The sequence below is a fragment of the Nycticebus coucang genome, chromosome 2 (assembly GCF_027406575.1).
Source record: "Nycticebus coucang isolate mNycCou1 chromosome 2, mNycCou1.pri, whole genome shotgun sequence".
NCBI lineage: Eukaryota > Metazoa > Chordata > Mammalia > Primates > Lorisidae > Nycticebus > Nycticebus coucang.
This window is the reverse complement of record NC_069781.1, coordinates 27192640-27211940: the sequence shown is the minus strand read 5'-3', so window position 1 is coordinate 27211940 and position 19301 is coordinate 27192640. Positions and strand designations below refer to the sequence as shown.

Here is a 19301-nt window from a genome sequence, read left to right as displayed (position 1 = left end):
AAAGTTAAAAAAATTACAAATACAATAATTCTTTGCGCACTCAGTTACCCACTTACAAACTTCTAGTATCAAATTTTTTCCATATACGTTTGTTTTAACCAAATCTAAATATTTCTGTTTGCATATATGCAAACCCCGTGGCATTCCAGTGGGGCTGGCAAGGTTAAAAAGCAAAGATAGGAACCGATAACATTAGGGATGGGAAAGAATGCAATGCAAAAACAAATCTAGAGTCTTTTTTATTTGTTAGCTGCTTAAATCTTTTTTCCAATATTAGATCTCTGAGACTTAGGGGATAAAAAAGATGAAAGTCAACTCCAGGCTTTAGAACTGATGGTTTCTTGGAGGAAGGAGAGAAATAGAAATGAGGTTTAAAGAGAAGAAATGAGAATGTTCTGGAGAGAGGTTAGAGCAAGAAAACTCGAGCCTGGTAAACAAACACCTTGGCAAATCCACCTTAGTCACAACAAGTAGTTGAATTAAAAATTTATTGTTTGTATGCTTATTTCATACTGCTTTTGTATCTTATTCCCCCATTTACTGATAGATTAGTATACCACATCATTGTCTCTGTCTATCTTTGTAACACCCAAGGATAAGATAATAGACTATGTTGACCATCTTACTAAGCCCAGCATTTTCCATGAGGAATACATAGGTGTCAATATATGTCAGCTAACAAAGTATAAAATTATTAGCTTTGTTTTATTCAAAATAAACAATGCTAATTTTTAATGATTATCTCTATCATTCTCTGGCATTCCCTTTGCTATAAATCCTGGTGCGTTTTCTCCAGTGAAAAATAAAAGTGGTTCTATATATGTTACTGAACCGGAGATCCAAAAAGAAGATGGAAATGTAACATTCTAATTCCAAAGAGTAATTTTTATATTATTTGTGGAATTTTTCAAAGGATGTATATATTAATCTATTTTTCTAAAGATATCATATAGGATGCAGAGTAAACAATGTAGTTAAAAGCAACACATTTATTTATTTATTTAGAGACAGTCTCACTCTGTCACCCTGGGCAGAGTGCTGTGGTGTCATAGCTCACATCAATCTCAAACTCTTGGGTTCAAGCAATTCTCTTACCTCAGCCTCCCAAGTAGCTGGGACTACAGGGGTGCCATCACAATGCCCGGCTAATTTTTCTGATTTTAGTAGAGATGAGGTCTCGCTCTTGCTCAGACTGGTCTCCATGTCCTGAGCTCAAGCAATCCACCCTTGACCTCCCAGAGTGTTAGGATTATAGGCGGGAGCCACTGCCCCTGGCCAAAAGCAATGCCTTTAATCAAACAGACTTGGATTTGACTTTTAGGAAGCCTTCATGTCTTCCTGTGATGAAAGAAAATAAAAATAATGTATTTCATGGGATCACTGTGAAGGTAATTTTATTTGGATAATCTTGCACTGCCTCATTCAATATGTATGTTACATATAATAAATGCCCAATAAAGATTAAAAATGGTGTGTATTTTTTATGATCATAGTGATGATGATACGTTGATGAAATACAGCAAATGTACCTTTGATAGAGCCACAGATGTTTTCAAAATTGTGTCCCTTTCTCTGGTAGGAAAATTCCCGCATTGCAGTTCTTGAATCTGGGAGCTTGAGGATTCATAATGTGCAAAAGGAAGATGCAGGACAGTACCGATGTGTGGCAAAAAACAGCCTCGGGACAGCGTATTCCAAACTGGTGAAGCTGGAAGTTGAGGGTAAGGAGCTGCAATGCTTCCTATTACAGTGTCATCTGAGGGCCCCGCGTTTTACTGTGAAGGTTGTACCTGGGCTTGAGAAAGAAGAAAGTAGGTAGCCCAATTTCCTCACCTATTCCAGATGTTAGTCCAGAATGTCAAGACTATGAGAACAGGCTTGGGCATGATGGCTCACACCTGGAATCCTAGCACTCTGGGAGGCCAAGCAGGTGGATTGCCTGAGCACAGGAGTTCAAGACCAGCCTGAGCAAGAGCAAGACACTGTCTCTAAAAATAGCAGGGCATTGTGGCAGGGTCCTGTAGTCTCAGCTATTTGGGAGACTGAGGCAAAAGGATCTCTTGAGCCCAAGAGTTTGAGGTTACTGTGAGCTATGACACCATGGCACTCTACCCAGCAGGGTGACAAAATGAGAGTCTGTCTCAAACAACAACAACAAAAAAAAAAAAAAGAAGAAGAAAAAGAAAGAAAGAAAAGAAATAAAAGACTATCAGAACAGAAAAGAAAAATTGGACAGAAATTTTTACTAGTATAAAAAAACATCATTTTCCATCTATTCCCCACAATTCTTCCCTCATTTACAAACTTAAGCACAATTTTAATCTTTTCCAGCATATAGAATAACTTTTAAAAAGATGTAAAAAAGTATTCTATATTCTGTCAATAGGAGTTAAGAAAAGTAAAATACTAAGTCAAAATGTATAACCAAAAATGATCTTAATTCTATGAGTTATGCTGTCAAAATGTTTTTAAAATTATTTTTAAAATCAACTAATTCCACAGTAACTTGTGAATGGTCTTCACTGAGAAAGCAGAATCCAAACAGGTCTAAGTATTCTATTCATTTGTTCATCAGTTCTTCTTGACCTAAAAGTGTATCATAATTTGCTTAAAATAGAAATAGCAGCACACTTGTACTAAGTGAGAAAATCAAGTGCAAGACCTCTCCCAACCCTTCCTGTGACAAGCCATAGAATTAACTTCTCCCATTTATAAAGTAGGGTTTGTTGTATTTAATGAAGTTAGGTATTGACAGTGTTTAGCAGAGTGTCAAATCCTTGGCATACATTCAACAAATGTTGACTATAACAATTATCACCTCTTTTTCTGCTTTTCTCTTACCTCATGGATAAAGTGTTGAAGTATCACATCCAGGCACAAATTATGGTTCAATCAGGAAAGACTTCAAGGGTTTTCCTATCTTACTTCAATTCTATTCTACTCTACCTGGGCCAAAATCTGCCCTTTCCTGCATCTTTCCCTTCGTACTCACACAGTTTTCTAATATCTCCTTTAAGATTATTTTCATTTCATAGATGGATCTTTCTTTCACAGCTTTAATGATTTCATGTCCCACCTTCAGCTATGATTTAGGTAACATTTTTACGATGTCACTGCATCAATTGCTCATACAATTCCTATTACCTTCTCATGGAAAAGCATGAGATCTGTGGGAATAGTGGCTGTCAGAATACAAAAAAATTATGTTAAAGTGTTTTTTAGCATAATTGTTATAATTTAATATGTGCTAAATTACCAGTGCTAAAGTTCAGTATGCAACAACCAATTAGTGTGACTTATTCAGTAAAAGCCAAATAAATATACAAACCCACTCAGACACACATTCAGACTCATTGGATATCTACCTACCTAGATTCAGTGTTTCCTTGAACTGTCTGGGGAATGAGGCAGAGTCAATGCTATTGATTTCTATAAAATACCACAAAGAGTTAAAAAAAAAAAAAATCTGACCTTGGGATTCAGGCCCCACCTCTCCTCACTCAGACCAGAAACCAGCATCTATTTAATCTCCATTCTTTCCCATCTCTCACCCCACCCCTCATTATTCAACCCGTTCTAATTCCTACAGACTTTACTAACTACATAGTCCTCGAATTCACTCTTCCCTCCTTTTATTCAAACTAGTATTTTGCTCTCCCACCTTCCTTCTCAAACCTTTCTCTTCTCTGAATGACAGTCCTGGTCTCCCATGCCTCCTTTCTGTCTGGCGCCTTAACATTTCTTTTTCTTTTTCCTTTTTTCTTATTTTTATTAAATCATAGCTGTGTACATTAATATGATCATGGGGCACCATACACTTGGTTCATAGATCGTTTGACACATTTTCATCACACTAGTTAACATAGCTTTCATAGCATTTTCTTAGTTATTTTGCTGAGACCTTTACATTCCACATTTACTAGGATTCACATATACCCTTGTAAGATGCATGTATATGTACACCATGGAATATTACTCCTTAACACTTCTTTTCAGACAGCCCTTGCTGCTCAAAAGCCTCTCTGAAAGGTTGTATAATGGGATAATTAACACTTTAAAATGTACCTTTGATGCTAAATGCTTGAGCTGGATTATTTTGTTTAACCCTCACTAATAGTCTATGGGAACGTTCCTATACCCATTTTAGGAAACTGAGGAATAGAGAAAACAGTCAATTTACATAGGCCACACAAATGGCAGTGTTTAAGAAATTGAATAAGGCTGAATACTGTGTGTTCTATGAAAGAACAAGAAAGTCCAAGATGACACTGTCAAGTGCAGTATCAGATCGGAAGTAAGGGAAGAAGCCAGAATTCTGTAAAAGAAGGAGAGCGTTGGAGGTGAAAAAAAGTGACAGTGAGTGTACACAAGTTTTTTTCTAATAAATTTGGCAGAGAAAGAGAAGGAGTTAAGAGGAGGCATAGCTGGAGGTATGTGTGACATGTAGGTGGTGTTACTTTAAAAGATTTCTCTTTTAAGAAGATTGAAATGTTTTTTTAAAACTGAAAATGTTAAAATATTAATAAGAAGGAACCCAGAGAGAAGGAAAAGAAAGCCCGAACATACAGGAGAGAGGGAACTATCCAAGGCCACGTGGTGCTTTAGAGGGTACTCAGGGGCCAAGGGAGCCATACACTTTACAGGGAGGATGACCACATGCCCCAGTTTCCCCAGGACAGTTCTAGTTTACACCTGTTGTCCTAGAATAATTATTAATAGAGTCTCTCTTTTACTTTTAGAAGTATCCAGGCCTCTATGATAAACTATATGGTCACTCTCTCTTACAAGGAAGAGAGAACATCCTTCCTTGTAATAGGAAGAAGGAAGAGGGGGTTTTTCCCGTGTAAATAAGCGCATCTGTTTGGTGAATGGAATTTGAGAAAACTCTGTTCTCCTGGTATCTATTTCCTCTAAGAAGTAAACATGAAGACTATCTTTTGAAAATACTTTTGCAAGTGGGCCAGGGGAGGGGATGAGGACCGTGGAAAGATTTTAAAATAGACATCGGGTGGAAGAGATGACTCACAAAAGAAACTGAGACTGGAGGGCCATGTGAAGGCTTTAGCAGAGCCCAGGGTGGTGAATATGAACTGACGCCAATCTGCAGGGTCACAGGGTCCCCCCTGCCGAGTATTGCTCCGCTGTTCAGGTATAAGCTCAGAAAAAGTAGAAAGTTAAATACAAAGCCAAGACCTACGTGTTGGAGTTTTCCAGGAAGGAAAATAGGGCAAGGTATTTGAGAATATTGCCAGAGAGAGATTGAAGCAATGAATCATGGACTCTTTATGGACCAACTACAACTAGGATTTAATATCCACGTACTAAATGTCCCAGGATATAGACCTTGGATTAAACACTATAGCTCCTGTAATATGACAGACAACATAATGTATAAATATTCCTACTACAAACACCCAGACATGCTGGGTTAGTTGTGTCACTCACAAGAATGAAATATAAATCTCTAGAAGTCAGAAATGAATAGGAATTTAAAAAAAAAACACAGAACAGTAAGTTCATGAGCTGGTTCCCCATTGTCCTGAAGGTAGCAGGAGAGGTGCCCATCTCTATAACCGAGGAGATTGCTTCGAAGACCTTTAAAGGGGCAGGAGACAAGGTCCTGGGCCCAGGCGAAGTGGAGGTTAGCATTGAGACCCTTGTCTAAAGCTGAGAACCACACAAGGAAAGATGGGCCAGTAAAATTTCATCCACAGGCACAAAACGACAACACAAAGCTTGTCTGTCTTTACTTGAATTCTAGTTGTGAGGTAGGAAAAAATAAGTTTTCTTTACATGAAAATTCACCTCTTAGAATTAGACCTTTCCATGGGGCTGATATTGACTTTAATAGTACCAGCACAGACTTGGGATCCCCAGCTGGAGAATCTATGTGGGATTTTCATAGATGAAACCACACTTAGAAAGATGCACCTATGGAAAGCAGCCTGCCTAGAGTGTTAGCTGACCTCACATGCAAGGAAAATTCAGCTCAGCAAACGATATAAGAGAGATCACAAAGTAAATACACTTAAAGTCATTAAAGACACAAAAGGAGGAATTAAAAAAATCTGGAAAGAGAAAGGCAGTTTTGATAAATAATTAAATTTAATTTAAACAAATACTATGATTGAAATTAAGATTTAATAGCTGAGTTATGCTATAGTAGACAGAGATAAAGCAATAACCCAGCCTTTAGAAGTCAGCTCTTCAGAATTTAGTGCAGAGAGATAGGAAAGATGAAATTGAATTTAAGAAATAATGAAGGATATGTTACAGAAGAGAGAATAAGGAAATATGAGAGGCAAACACCAAAACACAATGGCTGAGAAATTGCCAACAGTGAAGAAAGATTTATGTCTTCAAGTACACTGTGTCCCAATCGGCAAAATAAAAAGCAGATAAGTAAACAGTCTCATGCCCAGAAGCATCATAATGAAACAACAAACACAAAGAGATGATTTTAAAGTAATGATGAAAAGATAGACTGCTTATGAGGGACCACAATTAGGATGTCAACAATAGAGAGAAGGCATAAAAACTATCACTTTCATCTATTCTTATGATTTAGAATAGTTATGTGCAGGATTTTTTTTAACAATGAACTTTAAAAAGTGTATAGATTCATCTCAATAATTTAACTACCGACAGTTTCCCTCAGGGATATTTGCACAAGTGTATGTTGAGGATGAATTATTAAAAAGATACTTATAATTGCAAAAAATTTGAAATAATTTAAATGTACATACATGAGATACTAATTAATATGTGATGAAATTCCATGGAGCCACGAAAAAGAATGAGCTGGATCTGTATGTGTTAACTTTTAAAAATATCCACTGTATATATGACTTAGGACTGTTTCCTGTCCGTGAGCTTAAGTTTATTCATCTCTAAAATAGAGATAAAAACAGCACCTACCCCTTAGCTTCCTGTGATTTTAAACAGTTAACGCTACACTTGTCGTTTTTATTATTTGTTTTATTTATTTAATAAGTATTTGCATAGTGGTTACCATGTGCAAGGTACAGTTTTAAGGGATTTAGAAATACCAGTTCATTACCAATATAATATGTTCATAAGTGAAAAAGTAAGTTAAGGGGGGAGGGGCAAGATGGCTGACTAAAAACAGCTTCTGAAAGAGGCTCCTATCCAAAAGGGAAGATAACGTCCAGAAACAGCCTAATTATGTTGAAGACTGGGAGCCCAGCCGAGAGAGAAATGATAACTGCAGGTCACATCTGAGACAAGCTATGACTCCAAGAAACCAACCTTCAGGTACAAAATTCATCTGAAAGGAAAAGTGTCTATCCCCTCCCCCAAGAAAGTTGTGGGTTTTTTTGTTTTCCCGTCTCCTTTCTTTTTTTTCCTCTTTGTGTGCTCCTGCGGGTTTTCTACAGACAAGCAGTGAACTGTGGACGTCTTGTCTCACCCTACGGGTGAGTGCTGTGGGAAGTGGGGACTACTTCCTCAGAGGGATCCTGCTGTGACTCTGAACACTCTCTTTCTAGGCAGAAAAACAGAACTAAAGTCTTCCCTGCCATTCTGAACTCCCAACACACCCTTCTCCTCTTACCTGATGAACCAGAAACCTAACCCCTGCTGAGACTGAGGGAGAAGGTCCTTGAGCAATGCCCCACTTCCCTGTCTGCCAGACCAAGCACCCCCCAACAAGAAACTCTGGGGGCTGTGCTGAGCCCCTCCCTCCTCCAGCCAGGGACTCCACTAGCAGCCACCAGGCCCCATGCCCGTCCGGCCTCCATATGCATGCCCCGGCCAGGGACTCCGCAGACAACTGCGCAGCCCCAGCCTGCCACACCTCCCTCCTCCCAACCTCAACCGCGTGGCCCCACGCCCCACGCCCACTGGGCCTCCGCATGCCCACCCTGGCCAAGGACTCCACCAACAACATGCAGCTCCATGCCCCGCACCCACCGTGCCTCCCTCCCACCCTCTCCGGGGACTCCACTGACAACCACTTGGCCAAACAACCCGCGCCCGCCCTGGCCAGGAACTCTGCTGGTAACTACGCAGCCCTGACCTCATGGCCGCCAGGCCTCCGCACACCCACCCTGGCCAGAGACTCTGCTGGTAACCACGCAGCCTTGTGCCCCGCACCCACCGGGCCTCTGCCAGCCCTGGCCAGGAACTCCAGGAGCCATGCAACCGGAGTCCTCCGTCCTGTACTCTCCCTGCCTCCAGGCCAGCCCTTACCTGTCTGGCCAGGGACTCTGGAAGCTGCATGAAATGTGCCCTCCCTCCAGAGCCCTTCCTGCCTCTGCACAGAGCCCTCCTCCTGGCCAGAGACTGCTGGAGCCCTGGGCTCTCTGTGCCAAAGTCACCGGGCACCAGGTACTCTCAGAACCGTGTGCACCATCCCCACCCTGTTGCTGGATCTGGGTATGCCACACTCCGGTGCTGCTCCCACAGCCAGAGCTCCTTAACTGGGACAGTCCCAGAGGAGCTACACAGGGTCACTACCTACAAAGATCCAGCAACAATAGAGTGATTCCCTGGGGTCTAATCTTGGAGAGACACCTCCCCAACTCTGAGGATAGCTAGAGGCAATGGTAAAAAACAATAATGGGCAGAATCAATGAAAAAACTCCGGAAATATGAATAATCAGAGTAGATCAACTCCCCCAAAGAACAACAAAGCAGATACAGCTTTTATCCCATGCATAAACAAATGGCTGAGATGTCAGAAATCAAATTCAGAATCTGGATAGCAAATAAGATCAAAGTAGAATTTCAAGCAGCAATCCAAAAGATATCTCAAGAATTCAATGAATTCTAAGACCAAATAATGAAAAATTTTTGACACACTGAGATAAGAAGTTGCAGCCCTCAAAGATCTGAGAAATATAGTAGAATCCCTCAGTAACAGAATGGAGCAAGCAGAAGAAAGGATTTCTGACATTGAAGACAAAGCTTTCGAACACTCCCAAACTTTCAAAGAGGAAGAGAAATGGAGGACAAAAACTGATCACTCTCTCAGAGAGCTCTGGGATAATTCGAAGAAAACTAATATTCGCCTTATAGGGATCCCCAAAAGCGATGAAGTAGCTTCACAAGGCACAGTCTCTTCTTCATGAGATTATGAAAGAGAACTTTTCAGACATGCCAAGATATTCTGAAATTCAGATAGCAGACAGTTTCAGAACTCCAGCATGACTCAACCCGAATAAGACATCCCCCAGACACATCATAATCAATTTCACTAAAGTTAATATGAAAGAGAAAATTCTGAAAGCAGCCAGATGTAAGAAAACCATAACCTACAAGGGGAAGAATATTAGAATAACTGCAGATCTCTGTGCTGAAATCTTTCAAGCTAGAAGAAGATGGTCATCAACTTTTAATCTCCTAAAACAAAATAACTTTCAACCCAGGATCCTGTATCCAGCTAAACTGAGTTTCATTTATGATGGAGAAATTAAATACTTTAATGACATTCACATGTTGAAGAAATTTGCCATAACTAAACCAGGGCTCCAGGACATTCTCAGACCTATCCTCCATAATGACCAGCATAATCCTCCACCCCCAAAATAAACCCACCCAGAAAATTTTGATCAAATTCCAACTTCCACAGTCGCAAAAGGATTAAAACTGTTCACTGGACTTTCAAAAGGCTTATCAATATTCTCAATTAATGTGAATGGTTTAAATTGTCCTTTAAAGAGGCACAAGTTGACTGACTGGATACAAAAACTCAGGCCAGATATCTGCTGCATACAAGAATCTCATCTTACCTTAAAAGATAAATATAGACTCAAGGTGAAGGGATGGTCATCTATATTCCATGCAAATGTAAAGCAGAAAAAAGCAGGTGTTGCAATCCTTGTATCTGCAAATAGGATTGCTGAGCCACTTTCTGAACTTTTATAAAGAAACTTTTATAAGTAGAAAGAATTCATATTATGCTTTGAAAAAATATTTCTTCCAAATATAAGGGTATTTTGATAAGTGACATGAACCCTTGGTTTGATATGTTATTTTTGCCATTCTGCTTCTCCACTATTCTCTGGGAAAAACTCAGGGTTGGAGAAAAGTTTTGTCAAAGGCAGCTGATCCCTATGTTCATTAGATATTCTTAAGAGTTGGCACTGGCTGAAGAATTTGGGAAATGGGGTCCTGATGAACACAACATTGATCATGCCTTTTTTTAAAGGAAGGAAGCAATATGTAAACAGTATGAGATCTACAAGAGAAGTTAAGGGGAGCCACCTAAAAGGAGTCAAGTAGGGGTCAGAAACAGCTGCTGCAGCTGAAGTCTTGCTCATCTGATTGTTCTTTCTTACTTCTGGGTACAAAATGTGGAATTTATAATTCTCTAGTGCAGTTGTCAACCTTCCTAATGCTGTGATGTATTTTCATTGTTACAAAGGGGTTGCGACCCACAGGTTGAGAATCACTGGTCTAGTGGTTTGGAGGAAAGTTTAGTTTGGGTTCTGATTTCTCAGTGAATATTTTCCACACTTTGTTAGTGTTGTTGACTTACAGCAAACAGGGAAATGTAAAACAGAAGTTAAGTTCCCATAAAAAACTGAAGCCCTGGTGACATCTAGCCAGGTGTAGTGATTTGACAATGACAAGACTTTGTTGTTTCCCAAATTTCATAATCATTGCAAATAAAAGAGTTGTCAATCTCACAGATGTGGAGGCTCTTCCTTTGGAAAGGTGAACCCCAGTCTCAGGTACCTCTGTGAGAATGGGCTTTTGAAAAGGTTTCGTGGGAGCGTGTGATCAGGAGACATCTTTTTGTCTGATTTCACCAGGGACGCCTACGTACCATACTTCATAGATTCTAAGATGCTCATTTTTTTCAGACTTTATCATACCTAGGCTGCATCTCAGAGTCATTGGTCTCTTAAAGTCCCCATTGTTTAAATTTTTGTCTTTGTTGTATATTTTAGTATCTCTGAAATTGAGATTGATATTACCTGCGTGGTCATCCCTAATTTGTGGCTTCTGCCCTCCAGCTAAGATCGTTCCTGAGCTGTCTCCAAATATCAGAATGAATATTCAATGATCAAACAAAAAAATGAGTTAATCAGATTGGCTCATAAAACTTCCCTTATTTTTAACTAGAAATATTATTTCTGCTTGAGATCATTTATTTTAATTAGTTCTGCACAGAAATGAAAGTGTCATTTTCACAGGATGATGCCACATAGCACAGCCGTTTCCTCAAAAAAAATGTATATGTGTTGCATATCAGTATTGTTGGGTTGAACACAGAGGCCGAGGGCTTTTCAGGGCAGGTAGAAGGAATTTTCCTCCAAGAGACTTTCTCATATGCTGCTTTTGGTGTGGAGCATATCCAAGAACAATCCACGCCATTTCTCTTATATGTCTGGAATCGTGTTCCCCTGACTCCCTCTGAAGGACAGACAAATAGTCACTCAGTGACAGACGAACATGACAATGGGATGTGCCGATTTGAATGCTAGGGCTGAAACTTTCAAGGACAGGCTGCTATGGTGGCTTTGGACAGCCTCGGAAGTACAAGGTTACTTTCCTGTTTTTGACCAGAGGCATATGCCCTATTGAAAAAAAAAAAAAAAGCATGTTTAATGAGGATTATACCATAGACTGACTCTTTTTATTGTAATTATGTAATAATATGATTCTTCGTGTTTTATGGCCAAAAGGGTCTTTGTTACATGGTTTTTAATCATTGGAAAAGATTCATGTTTAAGGTATAAATATCCAATTTTATTTCTTCCCTTATATTTTTTGACATAACATGAAATGATTTATTTATTGGCAGCTGAATATGGATCCTACTCATTCTATGAATGTCCTACTCAAACAAATCCTGATTTGTGTATAGAAACTGGCTGACTGTAGAGTCCAAATTATTATACAAAGGATGGATGTTGTAGTATATTAGCCTTCCTTTGGATTGCATTTCTGGTATTAACCTGTTTATTCTTTGAGATTTAAGCCATTAAGAAAAAGATTGGGCTGCAGGGAACAAGAGAGGGCTACTAGCTGGAATAAGTATAAGGCTACAAACAAGAGCGAGGATGGAAATAAAACAGAACAAGGAGGACAGGGTCCTTCTAGTAGAGGGTTATTGTAGGCTTCCCTTATGTTTAACAACTAAGTTCCACAGGGCTTCAAAAAGCAGCAAACATGGGACAAGTAGTTGGGGGAAGAAGGAGGGAAGGCAATGGAAAATTTAAGTGGCCTCAGGATGTGAGTCTGGAGCACCTGTCAGGGCGCCCGGTGCTGTCAGCCCAGTGTCTTTGCAGTCTAAAAGGCTTCACCATGAACTCCTAGGGCTGGACAAATCTATTCAAAAGCTTTTTTCCCTGAAGATTGTTTGCAGAAATATGCAGGATTTAAGAGTGCAAGTAGAATTCCAAAAGACCAAGCAAATCATAATTCTTATCTATCTAAATCATAGTTTCTGTCTATCTATTGATTAATCGATCCCGTCCCAGAGGCAGATGTCAACAGACACAACTGTTAAGAGATCAGCATTGTTTTCAAAATATTAACCTTCTGGATGCCTTTTCTCCTAAAGATCAGATTTCTTTCTTGCATCTACAGAGCAATCATGTAATGTTCACATGGTATTTTATTTGTTTTGTCCTCTGTTTATGCTACAGCTCTTAATATGACAAATGCCACAGAGAGAGGTATTTAAAACCCCAAAGTGTGCTGTGCTATCAGTGATTGCAGTTTGAAAAAAATTTGCAGTGGTCCTGTTCCGGCATCAATCCAACTTGTTTGATGCCACTAACAGGTTTGATTTGTGGTCGTGAGTACATTGTGCATTTTAAAACCAGACAAAAGATAAAAATTATAACCCTTGATCTCCCTGGGGGCTATCCCTGGAAACATTAAAATCTGCATGAATTAATAGGGTGCATGCTCTAAAGGAAGAGTTTGACCCACTGATTTTGACATTAGGGAATATTATGTTGTAGTTTCATCTCAAAAGCTCTGTAGGGCTTTCAGGGAAGAATGGTAAAGTTGTCCATTAGTTGAAGAGTTGTCACAAATGTTTTCTAAGGGAAAAAAAAAGGTTATATAATAATTATAGCACTGAACAGATAACACTAGTAAAGGACAGTTAGACCCTCTTAAGTCCTAGTGCTGAAGAAAATATCCTTTAAGACAATTATTTAGTATAATGTTGACATTACATTATTATTTTTTTATTATTACATATACATGTGTTTATTAGGTTTCCATTTTTTTGCCTTCACAAAATTAAAAAGGCTTAAAATTTAATAACAATGTTTAAGGAATAGAAACAAAAATCTCATAATGAATGAACATAAATACATTCAGAAAAGGAATCAGTTGCCACATTGAAATATTAAGTGATAATAAAATAATAATGCAAAGAAAGTAACATTCACATTGTCAAATAAGAGTATGTCTGTTATAGCATGCCTTGATTCTGAGATTCAGTATGGAGTCAGTTAACTTCTTATTTCTTTTTAAGTCTCAAAAAATAGACAACTAATATTTATAAATAAAAGTAAAAGATAATTTAAAAAAACAGATCATGCCAAATCTCATAGACAACAGAAAAAGAAGAAATACTTCAAAATCATTCTACTTGATCTGGGTACACCTGATATTAAAATTGGAGAAAATATATTATTATAAGGGGGAAATTACAAACATATGTCACTTATAAATGAGGATGCAATATCCTAAACAACATATTAACAAGTTGAATTAAAAATTAATGTTTAAGTAATGTACTTTGGTCAAAATTACTTAGACATTATATTATTTGAAATGAAAAGTATTATGACTTAAAATTTGTATACTTTAATTGAAGTAAGCTTTTAATTTCATTTTTCAGGTACGAAAATGAGGCACCCAAGTTCAAACATACCTACAAAGAAAAGGAAAATCTCCTTGTTGGATAAATTAAATATATTATTTTATCCCACAAAGATCCCTTGAGTAATATTCCATGTACTACATGAGACAGAGAAGGCCACGCCTCCACTGGGCTTCATTTCAAAATGTAACTATTTTGAGGGCGGCGCCTGTGGCTCAAAGGAGTAGGGTGCCAGCCCCATATGCCAGAGGTGGGGGGTTCAAACTCAGCCCTGGCCAGAAATGGCAAAAAAAAAGTAACTATTTTGATTTATGCAAAGATGTAGAGCTATTAGCTTTCTACAGCAATAAGGAACTCAAATAATTTTACGTTCATTTATTTTCTTCAAATATCAAGTCCATGGCTTAGAGATTTCCATGAATAATAAACTACCTAAAGCATGACTTTTGGAGGGAACTTAACATGTTTGTTCATTAACACAGGCTCTAGCTGGGGGTGTCCAATCTTTTTTCTTTTCTGCTGCCCATTGGAAGAATAAGAGTTATCTTGGGCTGCACAGTAAAAACACAAACGCAAACGAAAGCTGAGGAGCAGAAAACAAAAGGTTCATGCGTACTTTTCACAATATCTGACACCACAGATAAGCAAAACTGTCCTCAAATGATCTGCATGTGGCCCACAGGCCTCAGGCTGGACACCCAGCTTAGACTCTTGAGAAAACTGCATGGGCTCTAGAGTCTTGAGTGAACTTCTTGAGTTCAAATCTCGGCTTCCTACTTGCCACCTTTGTAACTTCTGGTAGGTTGCTTAATCTTTTTGTGCCTCAGTTTCTCTTCCTATAAATTATGGTTACCAAGACTACCTGGTAAATTGTAGCACTTGAGGGTAGATAGTACATTTCTAGCTCTTGCAAGATTGGTACAAAGTAATCACTCACGTAAAATTGTCAATGCTAATTCTAGGGCTTACACAACTTTCATGCAACAAAAGTGACTTCAGCACTTGTGAAGCCAATCACAGAGCTTTTTTCCACATGTCATCTTTCTCTTTGAGGTAGAAGCAATAAAGTTGAATGGCAAAAACTATATTTTCATTTAAAAGAGTTCATTTTGCTTAACTTTGGTTCTAACAGAAGAGTAATCACATACTTCAAATCCGGAATGAGACTTCAAAGGCGTAGCTTGATTTCTTATTTTACAGATAAAGAAACAAGATCAAATAAAGCACTACTATACCCAAGTTAGGGAAGGAGCTGGGATATCTTGATTCCTAGTCCAAGACATCTTCCTTTATCTACTCTTGATTCTTTCCTTTTTAAAAAATATATTTATGTTGTGTAGATAGTACCATGGAAAGTTCTTATGGTCTAGCATTTGATACACCTGAGTGTTAATCCTGGCTGTGCCACTTAGTAGTTATGTGAGGTTGGATAATTTACTTGACCTCTGCAGGTCTAACTTCTCATTTGTGAAATGGGGCCCATAGAGCACAGAGTTTTTAAAGTGGATCGTGATGGCTTCTACACAGTATCTACCAGGGATCTCTTTGATAGGTATTGGCTGTTGTTGTTATAAAGCTGATGACTTCTATCCAGAGAATACTGTTGGTTAGGCTTCTCAGATTTCAAAAACAGAACATTAGCATTACCAACTGCTCATCTGGGCTCCAAAGAACATAAATCTACTCTCAATCAGCAATGCTCTGTACCCACATTCTTGGTACTTGTTAGAGATTATAACTTTGGTGCAGCCCCACCGTGACAAGTGGTGAAGGGAAGTTTATCTAAGGAGCTGCAGGGATATGTGCCTTTAATGGCAAGCTGGAAAAGGACTATTTTGAGTCAACACATAGAAAAAAAAGTACGACAACATAAAAAAGAAGGCAGCCTTTCTATACAGTACAAGCTTACTTTATATTTTATTAACTGGAGAAACAGATATTTGCCAAAAATCTTGTTGAAAATATTAATTGTTCTATCACTCACTGCTCTCAAGTAAATCCCAGGTGAAAAATTGCTTTAAAAGTTGAGTGCCCGGGGGCAAAATGATCTTCCTAAGAAACTAACATTTTCTTTTCCTTCTTGTAGTGAGTACTGTGCACTTTATTTTCTTTTACTTTACTATTATTATTATTACTATTTTTGTCCTGCCTGGCATGCATCTCAGAATCCTACTTGAATCTTACTCATAGTATCTGTTACACCAAACCCACCAGAAGTCACCTTGTCTCTGATACTAATAGGTTGTTATTCACTTAATTTATGTCCATATCATTGATTACACCCACTGCAAAACCTCTGTGGAGAGAATGAAGTAACTGAGTTGATAGATTAATGGAACTCTTCTTTCAAGTGGTTCTCAGATATCAGTGCCTTCTAAAAGCATCTGTAGATCTTATTAAAAGGCACAGTTTCAGGATGCATTCCCAAGATTTGGATTTGATCAGGTCTGTGTTAGTGCTTTTTAATAACACCCCAAATTATCCTTAACGCAACTAATCCATGAACTACACTTTGAGAAACCTGGACGTCAGGTTTTTTACTTACAACATCTTTATTCCAGATGAGTCTTTTTAAAATTTCAGGAGAGCCCTTTGAGAGACTGAGGGAGGAGGAGCACCTGAGGCCAGCAGTTGAAGACCAGCCCAGGAAACACAGCAAAACCCTGTCTCTCAAAAATTAAAATAATTATCTTGGTGTGGTAGCAACCACTTGTAGTCCCAGGAGGCTGAGGTGGGCTGATCACTTGAGCCCAGGAGTTCAAGGCTGCAGTAAGAGTTATGATTGGGCCACTGCACTCTAGCCTGGACAACAGAATAAGACCTATACCTTAAAAGATAATAAGGAGGAGGAAGTTAGTTTATCCGCAAGTAATATGACATTAAATGTTAGGACAGCTTCAAGTTGATTCATTTGTTGAGTGCACACCATCTTCAATGCAATAAGATAACTCCTAAGGCTACAGAAAAAAATAAGACATGGTTCGTTTCTTTAAAAGTTTTCTAAATTAGTGATGAAGGCGGACATGCAAACAAGTAGTTAAAATCATTGAAGTGATATATTTTCAGCGACAGAAGTTTGTGTAGGGTTATTTACACCAGACAGAGTAGGGAGTGTAGGGTCAGAAAAAACTTCTGTGAGATGAGGTTCAGCAGGGATTTGATGAAGAGTAAGTAGCCTGTGGTGTAGAACATATCACAGAGAGGGAGGAAGGACATAGAAAAATGCAGACTGATCCTGAAAGCCTGGGCTGACACTGCCTCACAACCAGGGAGAGAGGAGGAGTTTGAGACAGTATCTGTTAGTGGTGCTATGAAAACCAGAATGAACTGTGATTTGACTCACAGGCTAATGTTGAGATTATCTCCAATGGTTTCTCGGTTGGACATAATTTTTAAATGGGTCGATATCTACTATCTTGCTAATATGAGACCCTACAGTTTGGAGATATTTGACACCATTTGGCTTCCAGAATCTCATTTGAAAGGCCACAGACATGTTTCCAGCCTAAGCCACTTTAGGCAACCAAGACACGATGGTGTTATCTGAGATTAAGGTTATGACTCCTATTTATTTTTCCACCTAAAAGTTCTTATTAGCTAAAAATAAATAAATAAATCTTGCTCTGAGTACACTTCAGTTTATCTTGCTGAAGCACAGGTTACCAGAGCACAGGTTATCTTCCTGAGCTTAGGCCAAAGATGTCATTTAAAAGTAAACTGAAATTTTATGTACATGGTTATTTAAGATGCTAGCATTAGGGAAACTGGGTGAATGGCACATGGAAATTATCTATATCATCTTTGCAATTGCTTTGTAAATCTAACATTATTTCAAAATAAATGTTTTAAGAAGCTAAACTAAAAAATACTTTATCTTGGTAGTTAAGAAATCTAGCAAAAAAAAAAAAAGAGAGAAAAGAAATCTAGCCATTTCCTCCCATCAAAAACAGAAAGTGATTTATTTATTTTTTTATTTATTATTATTATTATTTTTTTTTTTTTTGCAGTTTTTGGCTGGGGCTGGGTTCGAACCCGCCACCTCCAGCATATGGGGCCGGTGCCCTACTCCTTTGAGCCACGGGTGCCATCCGAAAGTGATTTTTTTTTTCTTTTAAGAATGAAAGCAAATCATAGCTGAAATCCAACTTTGCATCGGCTAATGGTTAAACTCTTTGTATATTTTTCAGGAGCAGTTTAACAATATAGTTGTCATATCTCCATCTAAGACTGACACAAAAATAAGAAAACTGTGTGGCTCTTGTCTGATTTACTCGGTAAACATTTTTTGGTCATATTCACTATTAACCATCCATATTTGCAAGTCAGAAAAAAAATTCTGTTATCTCAAAAGACACAGAAATGCCCCCTCCCAAGCCACTTTAGAGAAACATGATATTACAGAGAGAGATAGCCTTATTTTGAGGGCCGAGAGGAGAGAATTGCTGTTTTTGAGGCTGATGTGTATGTTTTCTAGAGAAGCTTGCCTTCTGATTCCTTCAGACATGGAGCCACCACCGTGGATAAACCTCAGGCATGGCTCTGCTTCAAAGGAAACAAAACATAAACAGTGGGAGCACCCCAGGATCAAGTTTCTTTGCTTTAGCTACCGAGAGAGTAAGGAAAGAGAAACCAGGTATTTATTTAGGTTTGTCATTATTATTGCCAGATTTTCTTTGAATGATTGGAAGGGGAAAGAGAAATCTGTTCAGAAGTAAACGACCACAAAGCCTCAAGATGATTTCTTTTCAACTTCCCCTGGGCCATTTTTCTTTTTAAAAAAGTATAAAAACCAAAACAATTGAAGTGACCCTTTTTGTTCTTTGTGGCACTTGTCTTCTAACAGGCATCACTGACTCGATGATTCTTAAAATATAATGCCAGACGAGTTCCATTTAGGAAGACAGTCAAATGATCTGAATAGATTAGTATCCATGTTTTAATAAAAGGGTCTAAAGAATGAACTTCTCTTTCTACAGAGTGATTTCCCTTTTTTCAGGTAATTCAATTTAACAGTGGAGTTAAGCACATGCTTTAACTCCTAGAAAAGGGGTATTCAACATAATCAAAATTAGGAATGCAGCCAGCTAATGCAGGTTGACAGTAAAAATAAAATAAAATAAAACCCTCTCCCTTTGAAGTCAGTGGAAGAAATCGTTTTCATGAGTCAGAAAGATATCCTAGAGATAAAAAAAAAAAAAAAAAAAGAATGCTTGGCTTTAAAATTTGCCTTCAGTACTTTGCAGTAGTGTGTTAGCTGCTATATTAACTTTACAAATCATGTTATTAAAATTCTCCCCAATTCTTTGAGTTGGGAATTAATAACCACATTTTCTGGATGAAGAAACTGAAGTTCAGAGAAGTTGAGCAAGTTATAGACAATTATAGAAAGTTATAAACAATTTAATAAAACAGAACTATAAAAATACTCTTCAAAAAAGAGGATCTACTTTTAAAGGCAAAAAAGAGTGCTTTATATAAATGGAAT

General features: G+C 38.2%; 1 protein-coding gene across 2 annotated transcripts in view; it reads left to right on the top strand.

Moving 5' to 3' along the window:
• The window catches only part of MUSK (muscle associated receptor tyrosine kinase), a 142424-nt gene that overhangs the window by 17930 nt on the left and 105193 nt on the right, over nt 1–19301 (top strand). For both annotated transcript variants that reach the window (XM_053558674.1, XM_053558670.1), the window contains exon 5: nt 1580–1721. In XM_053558674.1, the coding sequence (XP_053414649.1) occupies nt 1580–1721 (142 nt within the window). The remainder of the gene's footprint in view (nt 1–1579; nt 1722–19301) is intronic.